Source organism: Lagopus muta, chromosome 6, assembly GCF_023343835.1.
Source record: "Lagopus muta isolate bLagMut1 chromosome 6, bLagMut1 primary, whole genome shotgun sequence".
In the NCBI taxonomy this organism is placed as follows: Eukaryota; Metazoa; Chordata; class Aves; order Galliformes; family Phasianidae; genus Lagopus; species Lagopus muta.
The window spans coordinates 4372960-4399799 of record NC_064438.1 but is presented as its reverse complement, the minus strand read 5'-3'; the positions used below and the strand labels follow the sequence as shown (position 1 = coordinate 4399799).

General features: G+C 42.1%; 1 protein-coding gene across 1 annotated transcript; it reads left to right on the top strand.

Moving 5' to 3' along the window:
• On the top strand, positions 1 to 25470 carry SLC6A5 (solute carrier family 6 member 5). The gene is made up of 15 exons (XM_048948153.1): positions 1 to 507; positions 1545 to 1683; positions 2818 to 2949; positions 3042 to 3215; positions 3688 to 3829; positions 4258 to 4390; positions 6646 to 6780; positions 8072 to 8175; positions 10215 to 10339; positions 13520 to 13632; positions 13907 to 14038; positions 15062 to 15161; positions 20712 to 20812; positions 23119 to 23286; positions 25315 to 25470. Exons 1-15 carry the CDS (start codon positions 1 to 3, stop codon positions 25468 to 25470), a joined length of 2361 nt encoding a protein of 786 aa, XP_048804110.1.
• The last annotated feature ends 1370 nt before the right edge of the window (positions 25471 to 26840 follow it).

Here is a 26840-nt window from a genome sequence, read left to right as displayed (position 1 = left end):
ATGAACAGGCAGGCTGTGAACAGTCCTGAAACAGTTCCTCCTGGACCAAATGAAGGTGCAGGAGTCACAAGAATCAGCCCCGAAAACGAGCAGCAGAACGCCCCACTGCAACCCCCTGCCGCCATGGCTAGGCTCCCACGATCGCTCTCCAACGACTACAAAACGCTTCTCTCCGAAGAAACCAAACAAAATGATTTGGAGAGGACGAAAGTCGGAATCTGCAAGCTCAGCAGCACCCCGGTGCAAGCCAACTCCACGCTCCAGAGGGAATCTGCTGAGACCTTTCCGTACAAGCAGGTGGCCGGGGCAGCGGCTGCCGGGCAAGCTGTGATCCCTCACTGCAAAATCGCCGCTTTGCAAAGCACGGACGGGGACGGTAACCCAGCTCTGGGTAAGAGCACGCTGGAGCAAAACAATGCCAAAAGCACCTGGGTGACCTTGAGCCAGAGCACCGTGGTACTGGGTACAGATGGCAACACCTCTGTTCTTCCTGGCAGAGTGGAGGGGGTAAGTTCCCCCTTGCGGGATTTCTCGCCCCCCTGAGGGAGTAAGAGATCATCTGGGGCTGAAGCTCTAACGGGAGCGGACCCGATAAGTGGGGGATGGGGCTGCTCAGTGAGGAGGGGGAAAGAGAAAAGGGGAGAGAGGGCAGCAGATAAGCTGCTGTGTCTCTGGTGGTCGTTAATAACGAGGTATCGGTATAAACGCCGATCAATAGCTCTCGGCTCATTCCCGTGTGCTCGACGAGCCGTGCCCTCCAGGCTCCGATGCTGCCTGGGACCACTGGGAGAGAAGTTCCTTGTGCTCTACCTGAGTCTGCCCCAAGAGAAAGAGCAGAGAAGGAAATTTGGGGTCCTTGGGCATCCCTTTGCTCCGGCGCGAGGTTCTGCAGCCTTCACGGGCTGTGCACTCTGCGCACGAGGTGTCGCCCACCCGAGCTGAACGCCCCGGAGCCAAAAATAGGGCCAAATCAATCAACCGAGACCCCAAAACGTCAGACCCTGCCCCTTCGCTCTGAAGTGATTGACATTGGCGAATTGGGAGGCCGGAAAGGAGCACCCCACCCCCATCGTCCCTACCGACCCGCGGAGCCGGCTTTATCCTGAAAGGAGAAGTGGGGAGGTTTCATTTCGCGAAAACGATTTTTAGTTTTCTCGTGGTAAAAGACTGAGCCCGCAGGAGCTGGCGGGGACCCCCGAGGGCACCCCGGAACTGCAGCCGTGAGGATCCCGCTCCGGGGACTGAGCCTGGCAGCTCCCCCCCCCTCCCCACTCCCCCCTCCTCTTCCCCCCCGGGCCAGAGATGCGCATTGCAGGGGTTGGAGCTTCGGAAGGGAAATGTTGGGCCGAGCCCTGTGCCCTTCGCCCCAGGGGAAGCACGAAGGGGGGGGGGGGGGGGGGGGGGGAAGGACCAGACAGGGGATGCATACACGTAGCCCCACACCCACCACCTCCCTTCCCCTGGGGGCAGCCGCTAATTGCGATGGTTGTTTGCCACCGTGGCTGTTTTCCGATCTTCCCCCTTCGTTTTTTTTCCCCCTTTAGGAAGACGATATAGGGGATGAAAACAAAGCCCGAGGGAACTGGTCCAGCAAGCTGGATTTCATCCTCTCCATGGTGGGTTATGCAGTGGGGCTGGGCAATGTCTGGAGGTTCCCGTACCTGGCCTTTAAGAATGGGGGAGGTAGGATGGCTTTTTCCTGTCTCTCTTCCTGCAGTACCGTACGTGGATGAGCTGGGAGCTGCCCCCGTCCCTAGGTGGGGAGAAACCCGAGGGGAGCGGAGGCTGGGGTCGGGCAGTCGCGTACGTGCCCGCAGCATCAGATCGAGTGCGAATCCTCACTGTGCTTTCCGTTTGGTTGGGTTTTCTGTTATTATTATTCCTATTGAAAAGCTGGTGGTCAGCAGGGAAGTTACAACGAGATTTCGTTCGCATTTTCCGTTTAAGAAAAAAAAAAAAAAAAAAAAGCAAACGAAACACACACGAAAAATAAAAAAATGCCAAGCAGGAGAGTGAAGGGAATGAAGAGCGAACAATGAGTCGCTCCGGCCGCATCCCTCACCCAAATGGTCCCTGATGTCGGGACGTGAAAACGGCAGGGGAGGGGGGAGAAAGAGGATTCCAGGACGCAGGTGGAAGCAGAATCAATATTCGTCTTATTTTGAGCTGTTTGAGGATTGGTCTTAACGCAATTGGTGACAAATCGAAACATACTCTTCGGAAATGCTGTGCGGCCGAATGGAATCATCGCATATGATTCTAGGGGAGAAGATTTGGAAGGGTTCACAAAAGGTTAACGGTTCACAAAAGGAAGAAGTTGTACCCGCAGAGGCTCCATTCAAACTCCCGTTGGCGTTGCCCACCCGCTGCAGCTGCCAGCGCAGCGCTATGGCACGGGGCTCTTGGTGCTGAGGTCGTGTTAAGCAGCTGCATCGCCCCCGTGAGGGCTGCTTTGTGCCACAGGTAGCGGTTTAGAGGATATTCATCTTTAAAATATAGATAGATTAAAAAGTTGTGCAGGTTTTTTTGTTTGTTTGTTTGTCTGTTTGTCTGTTTTTTGTTTTTGTTTTTTTTTTTTTCCTACACTTACAAAAGCGGGAGGCTGTTAAAATCCTCAGCTGACGCTTTTACCATATTGAGATAGAGCTGGAAACGCAGCAGAGCTCACTCTCTATCGGGGCTGCGGGCACCGGTACCCGCAAACAAAGAGAACCACTTTCGGTGTTGCCGAACCCTCCCGGTGCTGCGCGCTGCCCGGGTCGCTGCCGCTCCCCGTGACTCACGCTGTGCTCTGCTCTCCTCCTTCTCTTCCCCAAGGTGCCTTCCTCATCCCCTACCTGATGATGCTGGCTCTTGCCGGCATCCCCATCTTCTTTCTGGAGGTCTCCCTGGGGCAGTTCGCTAGCCAGGGCCCCGTCTCGGTGTGGAAAGCTATCCCCGCCCTGCAAGGTGAGCGGGACAGCAGCGGCCCCTCCGGGCTGCTTTTGGGGAGCCCCCCCTGCTGGACTCCCTCTTGGCTGGTGTTTTTTTTCCTCTCTCAGGCTGCGGCATCGCGATGTTGATCATCTCCGTTCTGATAGCCATATATTACAACATTATCCTGTGCTACACTCTTTTCTACCTTTTTGCCTCCTTTGTACCCGTTCTCCCTTGGGCGTCCTGTAACAACCCCTGGAACACGCCGGACTGTAAAGACAAAAACAAGCTTTTACTGGGTAAGTGGGGGCTGATGGGGCTTTCTTCATCCAAAATCCACACTTTCCCATGCTCCATTGCTGGCTGTGTCCCTGAGTATGCATTTGGTTCCGGGGTAAAATCTGACCCCATCCTGCTGCCAGCGATGCGCTTCTCTTTTGTGGGGCTGAGCTCCTGAGCATCTCAATAGGAATGTCTACATCTACGTAGGAAGGAAGGTGTTATGCTGGACAGGCCTGTGATGAGCTTGAAGTAAGCTTTCCCCTCGAACTGTTTTGTCCAGACCCTTTTTGTGCCTTGGGCTTTTAGTTATAAGGGGGGAAAATGGTCAGATGCTGAGACTCACTACTCTTAGAGCCCCCTGCAAGCGAAGTATTACAGAAAGCAAACACAACTGAATTTCAAGTAATGCTTTTGTCATTTTATGATCAAATGGTAAAACAATCCAATCAACTTTTTTTCTTTTCCTTCTTATTCTCCCCTCAACCCCAGATTCATGCATCATTGGTGACCATCCAAAAATACAAATCAAGAACTCTACTTTCTGTATGAGTGCCTATCCAAACTTGACTATGGTTAACTTTACCAGTGAAGGAAATAAGACATTTGTCAGTGGAAGTGAAGAATACTTCAAGTAAGATCTTTACTTAATGTTATGTTGCTTACCTCAAAATGTGCAGTAGCACAGATAGTCACTCATAATGCAGGGACAAACTATTTGGAGGACTGGAAATGTCATCTTTAAGGGCGATAAATGATACCCGCTTGTATGTGTAATAACAATGAAAGCTCATTTGTAAGGATTGTGTTTTTGTCCTATTCCTGTGGTGCTTAGCACAGCTGGAGTGCTGGCCCACGCTTGGCATTTTTATTTCCTACTGCAATGCGGATACATAAAATAATACGTGGTGAGATTCACTGGAATCTTCTAGAGGGACCACTGAGGATGCTAAAGCAGAACAAAATGCTGTAGGATTTTGCACTGAATTACTCTCTGCAGTTGTTGTATTTTTTTTTCTATGTTTTTTAAATGTATTTTTTCTTTTTTAATTATTATTTTAGGTACTTTGTATTGAAGATTTCAGCAGGGATTGAATACCCTGGTGAGATTAGGTGGCCACTGGCGCTGTCTCTTTTTCTCGCCTGGGTGATCGTGTATGCCTCCCTTGCTAAAGGAATCAAGTCATCAGGAAAAGTAAGAAAATCATCTGCAATTGCACTCTTCCAGGAAAGCAGCACACTGCTTTGATGGAATCACGCCCCTCTTTAAAGCTCTGAGAGCTGGTTTCAACAAATGTCTAAGTAGTAATGAAGTGCCCCGTTCCTTTCCAAGATTTGTTGTCTGGCCGTAATATTAAAAAGATAATTTTGTGTTAGCCTTTGCTCCCTAATCTGCACTGAATTTAAAATGAGCCCTCTGGCTGTACTTAGCAATGGGATGGCAAAAATAGTGCCTTCCCTTTTGTGTGTGGCCTTCATCAAAAATTCTGCAGTCGCCTCAACTATCATTATAATTAGGGAATCCATGACAAAAATGAAGATGATATGCAACAAGTTTTAAATTATTACTGAACCTAAACAGTCCTGTGGCTGATGTGAGCAGTGGCATTATGTATGCTGTTGTCCTGAATATCGGTGGCAACTTTCTGAAACTAATCCTTTCCTTAACCCAGACCCCTTTCTCTGCCTTTTCACATTTCCAGCTACTACAGCCTGCAGCCATGTAAAGAAGGAAGCTGTGCTCTCATGGGCAGGGAAGTGCAGGTGCACTGGTTGGCAAGGCAGCCCTCTGAGCAGGGAAATGCTGCCGTCTTTGGCGGCAGTGCTGGTTTGGGTGTATTTCATCGCACCGAATGCAGTGTGTGAGACTTTTCCATCAGTGCCACTGCACTGCTTGCAGATTAAAATGTGAGATGAGCTGTACCAAAATGTAGTTCATTTGTGTAGACAGAGAAAAATTGATGTCCCTCAAAACAACCAACCAAACAAACAAACAAAGCTGCATCAGAATAGAATGGTGTAAGTAGAAGTTTTCTGGGATAGCACAAATCCGGAGACTAAACTACCAGGGGAAAGTTACTCTAACTACACTGAGATATGTCAGTCTGCAAAACAGTTCTGTCTCTGGCTCCAGAGTCTGGCTGTCAGCAAAGTGCCCGCTGTGGTGAATTGCAGCAGTATTGGTCTGTCTGTTGAATGTGCTAAGGACCAGGCTGGTAAAGTCAGCTGGTTTTGGAAGTCTGAAACCTGTATGTACTGTACTGATGTGGAGGCTACTAACCTGCTGAATTTATGTAGGTCTTACCTAAATGACAGAATCGCATCTAGGTTTAACATAAGAACATCAGGCATACATCAGGCTAGCTTAATTATGTTCCAGTTTACTTAAGAAACCTCAAGCAAATTTGTTTTAAGATGAAGAGTGGAAACAACACTCATCTGGAATAGCCGTATGGTCCGGCTCTCCTGGATAAGAATTTCTCTGTCTCTCTCTCTGGAGTAATTTTTTTCAGTTGCTTCTGAGATGCAGTGAAAACAGGAATCTGATCTGCCTGTACACGCCTTTAAAAGCCAAGTGCAAATATGCTGATGTAGCTATTTCCCAGGAATACTGCTTAGATGGAAATAGATTTTATCACTCGCTATGGTTAAATGGAACTCCATTCACTGCACTGAATGCAACTTCTTGAAATGCCCCTTGAAACAGCAAGGAGAAAGCTGGAAAAGCAGTTTCAAAAGTCACCTCGGCTCAGAGGATTCCAGTCCCTCTGGGATCCAGAAGTTGAAATGTAAAAGGATTTTAAATACTTTTGGGTAGAGAGTATGGCCTAACGGGTTGTAACTTTGCCATTTTATTTGACTAGAGAGAGCCCTGCTCTGTACTAGATAATTATGAAGACATTTAATGCACAACCTCTGCTGTGTTTTTAGACCCAATGATTATTATGTCTGTCTGGATCATTCCGCTGACTTTTTTTTTGTCCTCACTTTGAGTCCATGAACATTTTTATGCAGATATGTAATTATTAAGAGGTACCGACTGATATTTTCTGGCTTAGATAAATAAGGAAAAATGCACAATACATGGGAAAAAACTGGGATCTTTAGGTGGTATTTGAGTTCCAGTGAGTTGTATTAGTTTCCTCTGGGTAAAGATCAAGCATGGTGTCTCCACTTAGCTTTAAATTACTGTTGCTCTTCAGGCTTTCTCTTCTCCTTTTCTTCTCCTCTGCAATCCCAGTTGTTATCATTGATATTATTCCTGTTTCCAGCAGTAAGAAGAGATGTAAAAAAAAAATTACAGCTCTGTCCTAGTCTTATCCCCTGGCTGTTTTCTCTGATCCCCAGTAATTCTTTTTTTTTAAGGCAATAGTGAAACAATTCCAGTTCTTTCCTCCTCTTCTTATAAATCCAAAGAATCCCTTCTAACAATCTTTTTGGTCTGTGCAGGTCGTGTACTTCACAGCAACGTTCCCTTACGTGGTTCTCATCATCCTACTTATCCGAGGTGTGACACTACCTGGGGCTGGAGCTGGGATCTGGTACTTCATCACGCCCAAGTGGGAGAAGCTCATTGATGCTATGGTGAGCTGCTTGCTGCACTCGTAACTGATAGGTTGAATAATCCGTTCAGATTTCTCACTTAATGGCTGTTGCAACCATTTTGTGTGTGTGCAGAGGCAGTCCTGTCATCAGTGGAATCCCATTCATTGTGTGGGGAGCGTTGTTGCCGTGGCTGTTTGTTGTTTGTGTGCACACACCTTATATTGTACCTATAGGCATAAACATGAGGCATTTACTTCACATTTAATGTCTCACCCAAATCTCTCAGAGTAGACGCATTTAAAATGGGGAATTAAAAGGGAGATAGAGATTTTTGCATGCTGCCATCCAAGTGGATGCTGCGTTGACTTGAACAAACACGTGAAACTTTGATTGGTAACACAAGCTGCGTTTCTCTGTAAATATCTTCAGAAATTCGGAGAATATGTGCATTTTTCTCACTGAATAAATTCAATGGTTCTGAAAAATGAGCCTGAGATGTAAATCATACAACTTACTCTAACACCTTCCCCCTCAACAGCATTTATGCTTACACGGAACAGCTGTGATCATTACAGTAGCTACTTTATAAGAAATAATGTTCTTTTCCATCTAGAACGGTATGGAAATAAAGGACTCAGTACCTGGCTTGGCTCTTTGGAAAAGATGGGCTGGTCTGCATGCTTCAGCTCTGATTTCTCACTTAAATTTCAGCTGAATGTTGCTGAATAAACCAGTGAAACATGCTACAAAAACACACCTCCTCTGTATTTGTGTGGGCATGAACCCACGCATCAATTTTGGTTGCTTGAAAGGGCATGTGAGCACCTCCTTCTGTCAATAGCAGTGTGACTTTTACAGGTCTTCACGTCCTTATCTCTATAAACTATGAGTACTGTGATCCTTTGGTGATCGTAGCATTACATCTTTCAAAACAATACAGAGTCACAGAACAGCATTGCTTTCCTTAAGAAGATAACAGCACTGTCACATCAGTGCCCAATGCAGAATTTTTCCTCTTCGTTTGTGTTCCCTTTGCTGAATGTATTTAGACTGACAAGTACCCAGCAACACAGTGTGCTGAATACTTGTGCCCTTGTGCCAAGATGACGTGTTATCATTTCAGTTGGGCTGAACGAGTATTCGTAATAAAATGAGTGCTGTATTTCAGGGCGGGATTTTATTTGTAAATACTGTTTTATTTACATCCACAGCTCCAAATGTTATTTGAACTACTTATGTGTTAATCCCCAGCAGTAATTCTTAGTGTTATTGATCTCACTAATTCTTTCCTGAAGCCAATGCAATTTCCTCTCCTGTCTGTCTTATTTAGGTTTGGAAGGATGCTGCCACTCAGATTTTCTTCTCCTTATCTGCAGCGTGGGGAGGTCTAATTACTCTCTCTTCTTACAACAAATTCCATAATAACTGCTACAGGTATGTGGGAATAAAGTCCATCAGACTTATTAAAGAGATCTTGTCCAAAAACGCTGTTATTTTCCATCTTGCAGAAATGTGCACTGAAGTGTCTGCTGCTCCATAGAGTTTAGTTTTCATTCCCTCCCCTTTTTGTCTTGTTGCCTCTTCTCTCCAGGTCCTAATCTAATCCAGGTCTCAAGATGAACTGTCAGTTAATTATAGTCCCTATTGACGCTTCATTTTCAGAGTTGGCAGTTGTAGGTTGAAAGAGAATCTGAGCAGCTGCCAACAGCTGTGAGCAGTGTTTATGAAGCCATGCCAACAGTCAGTGTCTATTGAAGAATGACCTGGGTGTGCAATAAGCTGAAGTTTGCTATTGTTCATACCTGCTTAAGTTTAGCATGCAACTTCTGTATGTGCTTCTCAACTCTTAAATATTTTTTCCCCCAGTCACATGTATTGCATGAAGTTATTTCAGCTTCCAACTCTTAAAACTACTTTTGTGAGGGAAGTGATTGTTTTAGTGATATAGTACAGGTTTTGTCAAGAAATCTGCACAATAACTGCCTGCAGATAGGGGGGAAAAAACAAAAGCAAGGGAGATGAGCAGAAAGCTTCACCGATGCTTTGTGCTGTCTTTAGAGTCAGTTTTGTTTCCCTTGAAACAAACCCATTCTGATTCCTGTTCTTTGGGTTCTGCCTTTGAATATGTTTGCCCTGTGCTTCTATTTTTTGACGAGAAATGAGTGTAAGGGAAAAAAATGGTTTAGGTGTCATACCAATTTTTTTCTACACTAATTTAGCAGTGTTTTGCAGCATTGAAAATATTAATGAAAAATTTGAAAGTAATAGATGATAATGAAATATATAAAAATATTAAGGCTTTTACGCATGCTTAACATATGATAGGGATGGGAAGAGTGAAGAAAAAACAGTAAGAAAGACTTAGTTCTAATCTGCTTAATTTTACAGTGTATCTTGAATACTGAAATGAAGCTTGACAATTTTTTCCCTTTTACTTTCTAAAACCATTACATTATAATGCAGATGAAATTTTAGAATTCTGGTTTTCAGTTACATATACAGTTGAAGCATTATTAGATAATCTAGGATTGGAGTAAATTTACATAAAATCACTTGGTGATACATGCATAAAATGTTTCCTTAAAATTTATCTGGCTTTTGAAAGGATATTAATCCACAATGGTCTTTTTGTTTTTGTTTTTTATTAAATAAAAGTGTATATTTTTTCCATAAGTCCAAATAGTTAATGTAATCCTTCCTGCTAAGTGATGCTCTGTCATTCTTTCCAGAAGCACTGTCAACTCATTGAAGTTCTTAATAACTTTTCAGTTTGTATTTAATTCTGTTCCTGACAAAGAAATACCGGTAAAAATAAGCAATTTTAGCAATCATAGCCACGTTTGGAAGACATTTAGAGCAAACTACTTTCTTTTTCAGTTGTAGTAGCGTAAGGGGAAGTATTTCGAACTGTTATCATGAAGATGAAATAAAAATCTCGTAAGGATATAATTGTGGACAGGGCCAATGGTGTCTTGCTTCCTGCCAGACCACATGTATTTACCTACCCTAGCCTAGAATTCAGATATGGATTTCTTGAGATTCCCATTACAACACCAAAAAATGAGGACAGTATTGGGGAATCCTCCACAAATGGGTTGTGTACAGTATTATTTAGGACACAAATGATCTTGTCTTGGCTCTGGTGGGTAGTCCACATGTAATGCAGCGAGTAGATGGCCACATTACGCAGAATTAAAGCACTCTGTTACATCACTGCTGCTGTCTTTAGTGATGCCAGAAGCAGAAATGTTCAGCCTTCCGTTTAGCCTGTGGCTTCCTACATGGTGTATGAGCCATGAAAACTTGCACAGCTGAATTCTTGTGGTCTCAAGACTTCCATCATCTCAGACCAGTGTCAAAAATATTGGATAAGTATTAAAGTTCCTCTTTGTTGGTGTTCCTACAGGATGCATATGTCATGTGAGAGTCTTGAAATGCATACAGAATCTTCCCTTTTTGTGCTTTCTTTCCAGGGACACACTGATAGTCACGTGTACCAACAGTGCAACAAGTATATTTGCCGGCTTTGTCATCTTCTCAGTTATTGGCTTCATGGCAAACGAGCTCAAAGTGAATATTGAAGCTGTGGCAGACCAAGGTAGGGTATGCCGCCATTTCATTAACTCATGTTAATGAATTTCATTTCATTAATTTCATTAACACCACAGTTCTGGTGACGCCTTCATCTCTATTACTGATGATTCTATCGACAGTGAAGGTGGGAATACTGGCTTCTAAATGGTGTGGATCAGTAATCTACTTATGTGCACCTTGATACAGAAAAAAGTCCAGTATTCATTACTTGGAAGTAAAGATCTCACTCATTTGATAAGAGAAAGCAGCAAGGTGAAATTCATTTCAAAGCTCTATGTGAATGAGTGTTTTGAATGAGGTATCTCCTTCATACAATCTGAGCAGTCAGCTGCTATTTGCTGCTGCCTTGTTACGTCCTGGTCAATGTAGAAGTTGTTCCTGATGGTGGAGATCTTGGATGGGAAGCAGTGGGCTTTGCAGTATGGGGGTGGAAAAAATACAACTTGAGATGTGGATTATGCTTCTGAACAGTGGGGAGGATGGAGATGCTTCTACAGTGAAATGAAAAAATTCGTCTGGAACGTATTATAGTGGTACAGATGAAGAAAGCCTTGAATTATGAAGAGAGATGATTAGAAATGTGGATCTATAACATCTTAATTGGTAGAGCTGAATTAATATGAGAAGAGTGTGGCTGATGGAGGAATTGGTGCTGTTGTGTATGACTTGATATGAAGCAGCAGGATGTAGGAAGGGATACTATTCAAAGAAGCTTAAAGGGCTGAATTATAGTGGGATAGTTCAGTTCTGTTTCCTGTGAAATGTGCAGCACTTCAAGTCTATGCCAACCCTCAGGATCATTTCAAACTGCGTTAAAAGGACAAGCCTGAAGTCATTTTACAATAACTTGCACACAGATTTACACTTCCCACCATAGTTGTTTCTGTGTATGTGTGAGGGTGCTAAGTGTATTGTACTAACCTTCAACACAGAGCCACCTTGAAGCACTGAAATAATGTATTTTAGTAGCTTCTCCATGAGCTATGGGAAAGCTGCCCATGCTATGCCCCCCTCACCCTGCAATAGCACAGAGTAAAAGGAGGCTCTGAACTGAAGAAAGATTAAGGAGTTCAAGAAGGGAATTTTGCATGCTGGTGACTTCTGTAGGTGAAGTGTCTCGCTGCCTGCATTAATGCAAAGGTACAAAACATTTTTCCTGAGATTTGTTGTGTAGGTAAATCCAGTGCCATAAGGCATCATGTATTGCCTAAGGCACTTGACTGATTGAGAATCGTGATTCAGAAATGGTATCAGCGAATTGTTAGTAGGGGATAGAAATCGAGAAAAGCTTCCTTCATTTATGTATGATAACATTTATAGTCAGAGAAAAATTAGGTATTAAGGTTAATATGTATTTGATAATTTTATCAGAGCTAAATGGGAAGCAGAAATCCTGTAGTTGATGGAACAAGCACCAGTAGAATGGATTGACCTTTTCTCAGAACCCTGATATTTCTCATTGCTCATTAGAAACCTGCTACTAAAGGCAAAAGGAATAGCACTGAAGGGAGCAAGATGCTTTGCTACTTAAGAAAAATAAAAGACTCTCAGTTTCCTTCTGTTTTTTTCCTATTTGAGACTGAAATATACATAATCACACAGACTTTGCAGTACTTCTGAGCTGACCAGAGAGGATGGCCAGCTGGCAAGACGTTTCTTGATAGAAAGTTGTAGAGGTTAGTACCCTTGCAGGCTAATGCCATGTCAATTAATTCTTTGGTGCTTCATCTCTTCTTTTTTGGTCTGCCAGTCAGCTAAGTAGGAATGGAAAAGTACTGTTGTAGTCCCAACCTTCTGGATGAATTAGACCAGTGTGTTTGGGAAAAACTGTGTGAGTTTAGCTGAGAGTCAGTCTTCATCTCCAAGTTGTGTTAAACTTGTCTTGGCTAGGTGTCATTTGAGTCCAGCCTAGGGATGGTGTATTAAGACAGGTTTTATTGCTGTATATGATCATATGTGCTTTCTGGATAGCGTGTCTGCATTTCATAGTCCTTATATGAAGGTTCTGGTTGTGAGATGAAGAACCTCTTTACAGAAGTATCATCAATTCAGCGGTGAGATGGGAGACAGGCACGACGCAAGAGCACATCTATCAATTTCTGATGTAAGCACTGCAGGTGATTAGGAAGAATTAAAGTGCAACCACTGGGTTTTTGCTCATTTTTGCTAAAATTTTTATTTTAGATCAAGGTTAAGCACTCTGCAGTCCAAACCACGGTGCAGTCAGTTTATCGTAAGGAGCACCGTCCTTGGGTGAATCTGCTCTGAAGGGACAGCTGAGGAGAGGGCTGGAGGATCTGGGAGGCAGGATGGTAGAGAGGAATCACTTGGTTCACCTGGTTCATTTACCTGGAGGAGACATATTACTTAGGACAGTAGATGGTCAGTCATGATGCAACGTAATCTGCCTTCAAAGCATGCAGTAACCTGAATGCAAATTGTTGATTGGAATGGGAAGGGACCTTTTTTTGTTAAGATATGAATCTGAAGTACTATATAATATTCTCAGTTAGAATCTGTCTTTCAGGAAAAACTTGTGTTCCCGATGAAAAATAAAATTCTCTTCACGAAGGGAGAGGCAATCTATTTTGTTTCTACTCTCATGGTTTGACTAAGAACATCCCAACATTACTGAAAGGCTTTAGTAATTTAAAATGAAAGTTCAAGGTCATTTGACTTCTAAAGTTCCAACATGTACAAAGCCTTTGGAGTTTTCCTGCCTTTAACAGCCCACACTGCTGTTAAATTTCATGTTCAGAAAGAATATGAAACGCTTCACGAGTTGACTACATAGATTATTTCATGTGATGCTAGAACAGAACTTCTGTTCTGCTATGTGAGAAAAAACCAGCCGTAATACATGGCTTTGTTTACGCTTGTTTGGATCAGTGTATCAGCATAGTGGTTAAAAGTGTGTTCTGCAGCTTGGAAGGTAGCAGTGTGCAAATTTCTTGAACCTTATAGCTAAAATGGAAGTTAATCATTTGAGACTCAGTCTTGAAGTGGTAAAATCTTTCTGTATACAGCAGAGACTGACCTGGATTGCTTCTTACTTTTATCATGCATAGTAATGTAGCATTATACTTTGAAATGTTACTTTGCGATTCTCCCTCCTTTTTTCCTATAGGGTCAACCAAATGAATACAATTAATTTTATCACAAACTTTATTTTTATCATTTCCAGGTCCTGGGATTGCTTTTGTTGTTTACCCGGAAGCTTTAACTAGGCTTCCCCTTTCTCCATTCTGGGCTATCATATTCTTTTTGATGCTTCTGACACTTGGATTGGACACTATGGTAAAATGCTTTTGTTTTCCATCCTTTTCTTGGTGCTTTTCCTATTTACGTGTGGGGATTGCTTGCTATTTTCTGTGTGGTCTGTGTACTGACTTACAAAGGGAAGAATTAAGGCCATCAGCACTGAAATGATTTGGGCAATGCTTTGGCACTGGCATCCAAGCAATTAACACCAAGGATTAGGAACACTCTGTCTCACTTTGCAGTATATCCAGTTGGACCATTTTGCGTACACTGTGTGTGTGAAAGTGAATCTCTTTATTTTGTCTTTCAGTTTGCCACTATCGAGACTATAGTGACCTCTGTTTCAGATGAATTCCCCAAATACTTACGTACACACAAGGCACTGTTCACTCTTGGGTGCTGCATTTCCTTTTTCATCATGGGATTTCCTATGATCACTCAGGTAATGACAGTCTTTGAGCATCGCTCTCTGCCCCCACTCTCCCTCTGGTGGCCGTTCTCTGTTCTTGCAAGAAACGGTCGCAAAATAGGAAGCAGAATTCGAATAATTAAAGATACCAGGTGAGTTTGAAAGCTTTGTGCATGGACGCTCTGGCTGAGATGCATTTAAGAGACTTGGTTTCTCAAATCTTTCTGAAAGTCTGACTCTCTTAAAATTAATTCCTAACCAAGCATCTCCAAGTAGTCATATAAGTCAGGTATTTGATTAGAAACAAAAAACCCAAAAGTTGATATGCCATCTAAACCCGTGCGTTAGTTTGGGGTGCCTTCCCTCACATGGGTAACATAGATATGCACTGATAGCCCTGGCAAACTGTGCAGTTAATAATGAAATTCTCATCTACCACAGATAATCCTCGCTGCCTGCTTTCCACTACTTCCTCCAGCATTGTAAGCTGAACAATTTCAAGAGGAGCTGTGCAGACTCTGTAACGCTTATCCATCCTTTTCCCCTCTTTGGCTTTCTTTGCCTTACTTCACCAGCTACCAGCGTGACTCTGCTGTTCCAAAGTTTGGGATGGATTCAGTCCTTCATTTGCTTGAGTTATATTGCTTCAGGCTTTCTTCATCAGAATCAATTGGACTCACTATTATTTCTAGTTTCAATGGTGATTTTGCTTTGGGTGTTGTACTTGGTGGTGCCAATTGAGTTGAATTTCTTAATTTAAAAGGAGTGACATCTATGTCTTCCCTTTCCCAGGGTGTTTCAGTCACCACAGTCTGGCATTCTTTCTGTTTCTTTTCTAGATGAGATGGTCTATGGTGCAGAACATCTGCTACTGCTCTAGTAGAAGGAAGAAATAGTAATGTGGCTTGAATCTCTGTCTCTTGGATGCTTGCTTAGAAAAGGATCTTGTGTCCTGCTCCTGTCTGGTTTTCCTACCTTAGTGCTTAGTACAGGGTTATTTTGGCACATGGAGAGGCATGTAGGCCACAAGTAACTGCTCTTTTCTTTTTTCCTCAGGGTGGAATGTATATGTTACAGCTTGTGGACACTTACGCAGCTTCTTACTCTCTTGTCATCATTGCCATATTTGAGCTTGTTGGAGTTTCCTACATTTATGGTAAGAATATTGTTGTTGCCCATGTCAAAGCAGCGTTTCAGCACACAGTAAAGTAAATGTTATCATTAAGTTCTCAAGAAAAGGTGCAACATTTATTTGTATTTATTTATTTATTGTAGAAAGAAAAACCCAAGAATTCAGAGCCGTTATTTTGAATGAAACATTCTGGGACTTCATTATTATGATTCCCTTAAACCTGTATATTTAAAAAAATATTTTATACAGCTTACTGTCCTTTTTCTATCAGTAGCTTAAAGCCAATGTTTTGAGAGCATGGGAGCATTCTTAGTCAATGCTAAGAATAGACAAAGCATTTAGTGATAATTTTCCAGGAGTTCATCCACACACCAACTCTACGAGGTTAAACTCTGAGCAAACTTGCATTTAGCAGCTTCTGAAGGATTTATTTTCCGTGTGCACATCCAGCTTTCCCTTTAGCGGGTCTCTCTATAACACAGAATGAAGATATGCTGCTACTCAGAGTGATTACCTATGCACAGTGGTAGCACTGCTTACATCAACCCACACTTTAAGTGATGGGAAAGATTACCTTTATTGTAAAGCAGTGCAGTTACCTCGATGCCTCCATAGCTAACAGTATCAGCTGATTACTGTTCCCAAACTTGCCCACTCTGGGGAAATTGATTCTTGGAAGTGTGTTATCTAAGGTAACTAGTAGGACATGTGATGATCTTGCTATATAGCAGGCTTTTAATTTATGTCTGGAGCATGCTGATGCCACTTATGACTTGTGTTCAGAAGCGAAAGAAGTGCTGAGTCTTGGTGTCAAAGAAAACAAGGTAAAGGCTGTTTCTGCTCTTGCCATACCCAGAAGTGAATGATTTATTTTCAATCAGCTTGTCCACAACAATCCTGAGGTTTTCTTCTAGGGATGTATACATAGCAGAATGATCTTAGGTCCTAGTGCTGTGCACTTAAATCTACTTAGGTTATGGAGTAAAATAAAATAAATGTATGAAAAATCAGACATAACTCAAAACTCTTGCTTGAGAATTGGCCGCTATAGAAAGGACAGGCAATTCATCCTGCCCTGTTCTCTCTAATTTCATGAAAATAGAGCAGTGTATTCTAGCTCTGGTGATGTCCACTCCAGTGGGCTGGCTCAAGTGGTTTAAACTAAGTCAGCTATGACCTATTGCAGTCTTACAGAACATAATGGAAAATACCAAAAACAACATGTCAGAAGTTTTTGATTGCTCACATTTTAATTTTATTATTATTATTGTTATTATTATTATTATTATTTAATGTCCTTGAAATGTATGTATGTTGATTAGAGCTGGTTTAGAAGTGTAATGTCTGTAAGATGATTCTGGTAACTGCTATCAGCTTTATGTGCAAACGATCTTCTCAAATGACCTGAGAGTCATGCTTTGAGATACCTCCCGAGGCCATGTCTAGAGATGGATCTGGAGGATTATTTAGAGAACTCTAGGTCTGAAATTCAATGCTGGAAATTTGTCATCTCTCCACGCTTCAGTTTTCATGAAGACATGCACAGTTTGCATGTTCTGTCTTCCCACTTAGCACTGGGTTAGCACTTAGTTGTTTTTTTTCTCCTTCCTCCTTGTCTGTTTGCTGAGGACATACCTGAACAATGCCATGCTAAAAGCACTTGACGCTGCCCTTCTTTGCCATCATTATGATTAGTGTCACTCGGCCTGTGCCAAGATTGTGCCCTCTAAGCCATTGCCATCAGTACAGAAGAGAAAAATTCCTTGCACAGAATATTTTTCAAGACCTCAAAAGCTACTCCAGTCTGTGGAATTCCTTTGCTCTGTGTGTTCTTAAGTAAGCATGAAGGTAAATAGGAAGAAAATAGCTCTATTTCACCTTTGAACATTGAGTGGCAGAAGAGCTACAAGCCTGCCTTCATAGTATAGAACTTTGTTAAATTTACTTGGCTTTGCCCAATACATTCATTATTCCTTAAAATACTAATTTCTGTGGAAAATGTAAAATAATACAGAATAGCTACAGAGCTGCTATTTGAGGAAGGATTTGAGTAGAGGAGATCTTTTCTTTCTTACAAATTTTCTTAAGTAATCAGATGTGGCAAAGATCTGACAAATGGCAAATCATTTGCTCTGTGCTTTCCATACCCATGGATTGTTAATCAACAGATGTTAGTCATGTCTTTCATATGACAATTTCAAAGATTGTTACCTGGAATTAACCTTTACTTTTAAACACTGAAATCTTCCACTCTCAGCATGAAAAATGAAGGATTTATTTTACATTCATCACTCACTCCTCTAATGCACCATAACTACTTGTACTGTATTAAATCTAAACACAGCTTGTATCTTCGTAAATTTGCATCTTGCAAATGCAAGTGAGGCTGTTGCCCTTGTTAAATTCCTTCAAGCAGTGCTTAAAATTGGCACAATATATTTTCAAGCTCCGACAATTACTTGTTTTACACTCCACTGACACCTTTCTCTGTACACTTGTACTCTTCATGGCAAGCAAGCTGGTAGAATAATGGCAGGTGCTTTTATGATGAAATAAATCTTTCTTTAGCTCTTGTTACATGTTCTGCTTGTTGAGATTTTTAAATTAAAAAGAGGCACGCTTGGTTATTTCCTTGCAATCACTTATTTTTTTCAGGAAGGCCCATGCTACATTATTCTGTCCAAGTGCAGGTTTTTATTTCATTTGCCAGCATCGATGTTTGTTCTCCACTTGTTAGATGATGATGATGCATGATTGGTAAAGAATAACTTAAAGCTGTGGGTATTAACTTAATCATCAGCATTATTTCCACTGTTGTGTACTGTAACGCAGAGCTAAGCATGAAGATCTTTCTGCTTCAGTGAAACACTGTAGGAAATTGCTTGGAATTGAGAATGCATGACCTTAACTTGATTCAAGCTCCTTCCAGACAGTTTTTTATGGCAGTCTGTTGTCAGGAAGGTTCATCATCAGAGTGAGTGGTAGCTGCTGCTGTGTGTTGGTAGGAAGTGTGTCACTCGTTCCAAACATTTCACCTGCAGAAGTTTGAAGCAGATCCTGTTTTTAGCTTGCATTGCACTTCATAGTGGATTTCATGCCTGTAGCACTTTGAATACATCATCCTATTTTAGAAGGTGAAAAATGAAGTTTGATACATTGTTGATTTCCCAAAGTCACACAGCAGGCTTGACTGATCTGAAGGAGAAACCAGGTGCACTAAGATTGAATCAGTGCTTTACTAACTAAAGCATCCTTTACATTTGAACCTATTTTCTATCATTCACTAAGAGACGCCTTCTGTGTCAGTTCTGCACATGCTTATTTGCACTGGCTCCTAAACTTAAGTACTTCAAAGCACCCAAAGCTGAATTTTTGCCAACAATTCCAAGAAAGAGCTCTTTTTTTTTTTTTTTTTCTTAAACATTGAAGTTTTAAGCAAATCTGGTTAAATCTGCATGAAGCTTGCCCAAATTTTGGAGGCAGAATCCTATGGTAATTACATCATGAGGTAAAACTCCATTGCAGTTCCATGTGTGGCCAAGGTAGGGGCACTCAGACTAGCTCTAATATGTGTGGACACTTCAGCCTACACTTTTTGTTGCTGCAACCAGTTTAACCAGTTTGGTTGCTACTGCAGCATGCTGCAGGGATGGCTGCTGCTGAACATCTCTCCCAAGCAGCTTGCTTCAGATGGTTCACTGAGCTGGAATAAGCAGGAAAACACATCAGAGGGGCAAATCATCCAGCTACTGCAAAGATTGCTTTCACGTCCATCACAGAGCAGTCCTGGGTCTTACATTCAGTCCATGCATGCGAAGGTTTGTGTTACAAAAAGGAGAAGCACACGATGAGAAAGATAGGCACAGATCTTGCAGTACCACCTTCTTTAGTTTCTGGATTTTCATCTTTTTATTGCAGTAACAGTTTTCAGCTTTTCTCTTGCATGCTATCTGCCTGTGCTGGCTTACTCTGGGCTCACTGCTAAGCTCAGCTCTGGGGCTGCCCTAGCTCCTGCTGTTCTCCTTGAGGTGTATCAGAAGATGCTGAACAGTGAGCACTGAGCCATTGCTATTTTTTGTATGCTAGGGCATCCATTATTAATTGTTAGCAGTCAGGTGGATAGATTAATTTCTCCTCAATAATAGCAGAAAAGCTTCAAAATTAGGGAGATAAAACCTGGGGATTATCCCTTCTTATGTTCAGCAGCTGCAGCGGCTGGCTATAAGGGCATTGAGAACATAAAGCAATTCATTGCTTTTCTTCTGAGAATTTCCTACTTCACTGAAGGACTTCCCAGCAATATTTAAGCTCTATCCATGTCTCCACATCATAGAAAAGAGACTAAATAGTGTAGAATAATGCTTTGTACAATGGAAATGGCAGAGACAGTCACCCACTTTATCAAATCAAATTGGCCCAAGTTTGAAATGCCCATTTAATGGAGGACCCCCGATTTCCTTCTTCTCATCACCATTAGACGAGCTGTAACATGTTTCAGTCTTGAAGTTTTTAATTTTTTTGTGGTTAAATCTCAAACAGCTGTGGAATTGAGGAGGGCCCACTGATGTGTACGGTAGTGCAGAGCCAGGCTGAAATGCAGACTGACTTTCGTTGGGTGGCATGGCCAAGGAGAATAACTGGAAATGTCTGAAATAGCATTTTCCCAATCGTTTGCATTTTATTAACTCACATGACCATACAGATGCAATCCATGCAATAATCTGAGGGATCAACACATCGGTCAGTCCGTTCAATTGAATGACACTAAATAGAATTTTAAAGATTTACTGATGCTTAAGATCTTTACAGAGAGAGTGGTGAGGTGCTGGAACAGCTGCCCAGAGAGGCTGTGATGCCCCGTCCATCCCTGGAGGTGTTCAAGGCCAGGTTGGATGGGGCCCTGGGCAGCCTGGGCTGGTATTAAATGGGGAGGTTGGTGGCCCTGCATGTGGCAGGGGGGTTGGAGGTTTATGATCCTTGATGTCCTTTCCAACCCTGGCTGTTCTATGATTCTGTGGAGCTCTCCAATAGTTCTAAGCATTGCTTACGTATTGGTTGAAAAATAACAGGAGATGATCAGTGTCAAAGTTAGGCAATTTAATCGCAGTAGGTATACAGAGGCTCAGATATTATCTGTGCTGATACAAGCATGCAGCTGGATGGTTTTACTGGCTGCATGTCACATCACATCTGAAGACACATCTTAACTAAAGTAGTTTATTTAATTTTTGTTGTTAGTAAGGCTTTTATTTTTATTTTTTTCAAAATGTAACAAGTATGCACAGAATTGCAGTTAATCAGCACATGTTCATCATGGCTCCACCTGGAAGATTCTAAACTCAGTGATTAATCTCTGCTAAAAGCTCCATTTTTGTTTTTAATCCTTAGGAATCGAGTAATTCATTGGAATTTGTGTCACTTTTGACTTTGTGGTTAGAATCCTTCAGTTGAGGTTTTCAGCTAACATGTCAACAATTTATTACTGTAATTAGACATATGGATCACAAAAGCCGCGTCGCAAATTGAAACCAGTTTCTTTCGCCCCCTAATTGCATTTACCTTTTCAACTTACAGGATTGCAAAGGTTTTGTGAAGATATAGAAATGATGATTGGATTCCAGCCAAGTAAATTCTGGCGAGTCTGTTGGGCCTTTGTGACTCCAACTATCTTAACAGTAAGCAAGAATTGCTGGTGCCTTTTTGTGTGTACTTTTTGTTGTTGCTTCGTGGGCTGGTGGGACTCCCCGCAGTGCTGTTGAAGCCTTTCCCTGCTGGTACCAAATGCTGGTACAGCATATTGTGGCATAGCAGCATGGTTTGGTTATTCTGGGTGTGTGTATTCGATGTGTGTGTGTGTGTGTGTATAGAGAGAGAGAGAATGACATAGTCCCTTTCTCTTCTTAGGCTCTGCTAGGGAAAAATGTGTTTTCAGCACGTTATATGCTTTTGGAAAGAGTTTCATGGAGATCTCCGTGACGGCTGCTCTGCAAAGCCGGAGCTATTTTTTTTCAGAGACTGAAATATGCATGCCCTTAATAACAAGTATAACCCCCTTCGGTGTTTCTCCCTGCCTACGACAAGGAACTCGGGCTTCCCCGAGGCACGCCGTGCCGGTGGCAGAGCAGGACAGCAGGTGGCGGCAGCGTCCTGCGCGAAGTGGGACTGCAGCCTCTTCCTCCTCCTCCTCTTCTTCCTTTCCCTCCTCTTTCTCCTCTTCCTCCTTCCCCGGGCTGCCGGCGCTGCTGCCCGCCTGCCTTTAACGATATGACGTTTCAAGATGAACATTGCCACACCGATATCTTTTAGATAGGCTGTACTGCCATGTAGCAACTCCATAGCATCTCAATTTAGTCTAAAAGGGGACTTCATTTTACCATTATGAAGCGTAGTTTCTAGGTCTTTTTTCCAAGTCCAGAGCTCAATATATTGCAGTTCTGTTGACAGTCTGACCTTCTAACATTTTCTTTATATTTTACCCGAAATACAATTATACTCTTTGAGTGTGTGCCATATTTTGGCACCAGAATGAAATCATGCTCTCAGTGCAGTGTTGGAAAAGTTCTTTGATTTTGGGATGGAGAGGAGGTAGAAGGCATCTTCCTTCAACCATAGTTGGTTACTTCTTTCAGGTAATGTTAGTTCAGGAATTAGGTCATTTCTTCTGAAAACTGAAGAACTTTGTGTTAGCATAGAGGAATATGGGGGAAGGGACTGGTTGGTTTTAGTTAACTCAACAGAGCCCTGAGTTATGAGAAGAAACACCCAATGCTGAGAACCATCTTTCCAACAGGCACATTGCAGGTGTTCATAGAATCATTTACAGTGGAAGTGTTCTGCCCTCTCATGTAGATTTTCTTGACTGTCTTCACCAAAGCATAGGGCTGCCATGCTTGGAAAACATGCAGATCTGGCTCACCTGCCTGGTGGCAGCTGTGGCAATATATCAGCGTAGTTTGGGACATTCATGTTTGAAAGTGTAGCCCATCTTAATCAACAGTATTAGGACTGTGTCAGTGTGAACATATGCTTCCTCGTGGGTCTTGTTAAGGAACATGTGCACATGTTCTCTTTCCTTTTTCGCCAGTTTCTTCCAGTGGCTGTTTTCAAGGTCTGCTTTAGAACTGTTGTTACGCTTCTGAAGGGAACTATAAGGCAATTTCTGCTAATTGCTTGGTTGCTTTACTGATCAGACTTGCAGGCTTAGCTGCTGCCAGTAATCACAGCTAGGGAATACGAAATAATGTTGTCTCTTACGAAAAGCAAATTTGGAAAGCAAGTGAGGTCAGTTCAGGCTTTCATGCTTTGCTGCTGTTCCCTCCAACTGCAATATTTAGTGACCTTAGAGTGAGAAATAACTTGAGACTGATCACTCATAATTCAATTTTTGTGCTATGGAAATGGACAAAGCAAAACCAACCAATACATATGTATTTTTTCCTATTATGGCTTCTTTAAAACTAATATTTGATACATTTCAATAGTCTAATATTAGACTTTCAGCTCCTCCACATCTCTGGAAATAAAACCGTTTTATATGCACCTTCACCTAGTTATGCTGCTATAAAATCTTCTGTGTGCAATTATTGTAAGCACAGGCATTTTCCAAAAGTTACTGAATTATGCACAAATGTAAGCAGATGTATTGCTATTCATACCATAACTGCAATGGAATAACTTAACATAATCACATTAGGTAAAACTGCCAATAGGCCATGTAATAAAGCCTGTTACTCTAGGGGCAAGATTCTAATTTCAATTCTTCTGGCATAAATACAGATTTTTGTGGGATTTTGCAAGATTTCCATGAAACTCATTAGATTCTTTCTCTGACCTGCTCATTACGTTTGGTGAGAGCCCCCTGCCTAGCAGCATGTACTTATATTTATATCCCTTGCAGAGCAACTGTGTGCACAGCTACCTGCCCTTGGCTACAGAGCAAGTTCGTTTCGCTCATTCAGACTTTTTCCTCCCTTGTTTCCAGTTCATTCTTTGCTTCAGTTTTTACCAATGGGAACCGATGACTTATGGAGCTTACCACTACCCCGGCTGGTCGATGGTGCTTGGGTGGCTGATGCTGGCCTGCTCAGTTATTTGGATCCCAGTGATGTTTGTGATAAAAATGCATCTAGCCCCAGGCAAATTTATTGAGGTAACTCTGCTGTCTTTTTGCTGCTTAAAAATATGGTCACAGGAGACTGTCTTCTTTTATTTTACATAGATTTTTATAATATTGAATGTCTAATGTTGCTAAGATTTACTCACTGGTAGGCTAGTCATTGTGTTGCAAAGAGATGCTCCAGTGATTTAGAACACAGACCTTCTACTCTCCATCCCTCAACAAAATGCTCCTAAATTGTTAATGGCTTTTAAGAGAAGTAGGTGTTACAAATTTCATAAGCCCTGGAAATAGTGTCAATGGAAGAAAGTTATCCCAGCTTTGTGGCCTGTCAAAGCAGTAAGCTTCACTCAACCACTAGTATGTGCTGCACTGCAAAGAGCCCCTTGGGCTCTAGGGGATGACATCACAACATGCCAGGTTGCAGAGTGATAGGCTGTCGTACCTGAGTCCCACGGGGCTGTTCCAGGAGGCTGTGCCCATCCATGAAGCCTAAATATAAGAAAGGCAAAAATATCTCATGCGCTACAGCTCAACCTACTTTGCTGACTGAATAAACTCTCCTGCTGTGGTGTCTGAGCTTAAAAAAAAAAAACAGGTGGCACTTGATTTCTAGGCTGCTTTTTTAGACTTTGTTTTGTAAATCAGATACCTGCTGCTTCCTCTCACCACTCTGGAAACGAGGCAGTCCCCTTCTGAGTCTTTCTCAGTTCTGCTCTGTCCTTGCTGGTACTGCTTGTGCCATTCTCTCCTCGGATAAACAGCAGGCACTCATCTGCTCTTTTTATAGCAGTTTTGTCAGTTTGGCTCTCCTGCAAAAATCCGTCGGGTCTGTTACACACCTAGAAAAATGAAGAGAGCAGAATTTACTAAGGTAGAATATTCACTTGGTCTCTCAGTATGTCACACCACATGTGCCCAAGGGAAAAGATGATGTTTTTACATTTTGTAAAGAGCAAAGGAATTTAACATGAAGTGGTGAGATGCCCCAGGGAGAGCATCCAAGTACACAGCTGGCACTAGGCAGAAGTCACTTGTCTAAAGGGGCTGTTCAGCCCTTGTGTAGTGCATGTTGGAGCACAGAGGTCAGGAAAGAGAACTGCTACTGGATATGAGTTAACATTATATTAGAATTGCTTGTTCACTGCTTTGTAAGCTTCTCTATTTGAGACAAACAGCTGTGCTTCAGATCTTCTAACTCACCTGTACTGTACTAGAGTATGTGGCCTGAAAAATAGGATGCTACCCTTACTGTCCTTCTGGTAGTGCACCCAAAGAAATGCCAAAAAGTTGGGCATGTTTTGAAGGGGCTTTCACTGAAGTTATTTCATCCATAGCCCAGTATTTTCTGAACATTGGGTCTGCTTCATAAAATCATTATGGTTGATCTGGGAGGTATGTGTTGCAAACTGGCAATTAAGTAGAGATTAAAATAACTGCTATAGAGGCCTGATTCACTTTACTGGGTAATAAACATGTAATTGCTCCCTCTTAAGTCATCAGAAATATGTTTTCTTTCCTTTTTACCTGTAAAAAGCCAATCGTATGATCTATTCAATAAGAAAACCAGCAGAAAGATGAAAAGTTTGTTGTTGTTTGCCACATTAACGTGCTCCTCTTTCTTTTTGCTGAGGATAGAAGTGAAATATTTTGTCATCTCCAAATGAGAATCCTGGTTCATTCATAGCAACGTACTACTTTTTGGTCATTTGTATACTTTGGGGAAATATGCTAAACAGAAATCCAATTATTTTAATGCAGTTACCCACTGCTTAGACGACTGGGCTAAGTAATTGTGCACGCGTCCTTCAGTAAGTGAGCCTGGCAATCTGTAGCAGTAGATCTGAGCTCCCCTTACACGGTGCGAGGGAGAATGAATAATTAAAATCTGAGCACTTTATCCTCTATTAGTCTTGCAAACTGTATGAAACAAACACTGAGCAGTGGAGCATTGCAGGGCCATTGTCAAAAACTTCAAACGAGCCTGCTTTCCTTCCTTCTGCTCTGTGTTTTGCTCCATAACTCCAAATGAGACTCTCTTTTCTCTTCCCTGCATTGCAGCGACTCAAGCTGGTGTGCTCTCCACAGCCAGACTGGGGTCCATTTTTGGCCAAGCACCGTGGTGAACGTTACATGAATATGATTGATCCACTGGGAACATCTTCCTTGGGACTTAAACTGCCAGTGAAGGACATAGAACTGGGGACCCAATGCTAATTGTTCTTACCTTGGTGACAGTAACATCGTCAGCCTGTTCAGCTATTCTTTCTGATTTGTTTCCCCACCATTTCTTTTTCTTTCCTGCAGTGCCTGGAAGTGGTTGCTTAGAGAAGTAGAATTTACTGTTGCATGCCACAGGGGAGACCTAGCTAGACCATTTCCAGGGGTAGGTGATGCCCATGCTGTATTATGTTTTGACTGAGACAACAAAACCATGTTGCACAGTGGGTTACACCCCAGGTTTTGTTGGGCTGTGTAGGAATAAACAAAAGATCCTTTGTAACAGCTAAAGGTGGGACTAGAATTCTGTTACCAATGTCATCAAAGGGAAGGATGAGAGTGAACAAGCAGAGACCACTGAAACGGAATGCCAGTAAGCAAGATATGGGATCAGAGCAGAAACACTGATCTGTGCCCATTTGATGTTTTTTGTTTAGGAAAGTAAAGCAAAGTTTAGGGAAAAAAAGAAAATATCATTTGAGATTGGAGCAAATTGTATTTGAGTCAAGAGGCGGTTTGGAAATAGTGCCGGAATGAGGTGCATGGGCATTACAATTAGAGTGCTGCCATACATTTCCTTCTGAAATCTGCTATCTGTCATTTCCATTGGAAATAACTCAGTTACACCATGCATCTGAAACCTGGCTGCTCTAGCCAACTGCACACACGTTCCTCCTGATTGTGGTTTTACTCTCTTCAGTACTCTGAACGTGGTTTCCTTGTTTCTCTGCTTTCGTTTACAATATCTCCTCAAGAAGCCATCATATAATTTGTGCCTAACTTTGTATTCTTACAGTGGTAAGTGTAGTCTGGTTATCACTCAGCGACATTAATTAGAAGTTAGATGTGCTGTTCAGCCTTGTGAGTCCCCCTTCATTCTCATTCTTTATACTACTTTTAGATGTATTCTTCTCTTTCAGCCAATGGGGAATGGCAAAACCCCAGTTGTCTATATATTATATATATAGCACATAAATTCTTCAAAGTGGTATTCTCTGGAATGTACATAGTTTACATAGTTTTTCTTCTTCTTTTCTTTCTTCTTTCTTTTTTTTCCTTCTCCTATTTAGAATGTTTTCATGACATAGAAAGAAGACAAAAAAAGCAACAATTAACCACTGCAGTCATCCTCAAGGATGCAGCAACAGATGTACAAAATGTGAGGGCTGGGGGGGGGGGGGGGAATGACAGGACATTCTAAATCACTACATTTTAGGCATCAGTTCTGTGTGGCAATAGGAATGTTAGACTTAAATAACTGTTACTTATTGGGCAAAGTAAAAAATAGAGCTTTTTAGGAGTACATTTATTTAACTGAATAGAAAATTAGCCCATTTTATTGTAAATGCACTAGAATGAGGGAGAAA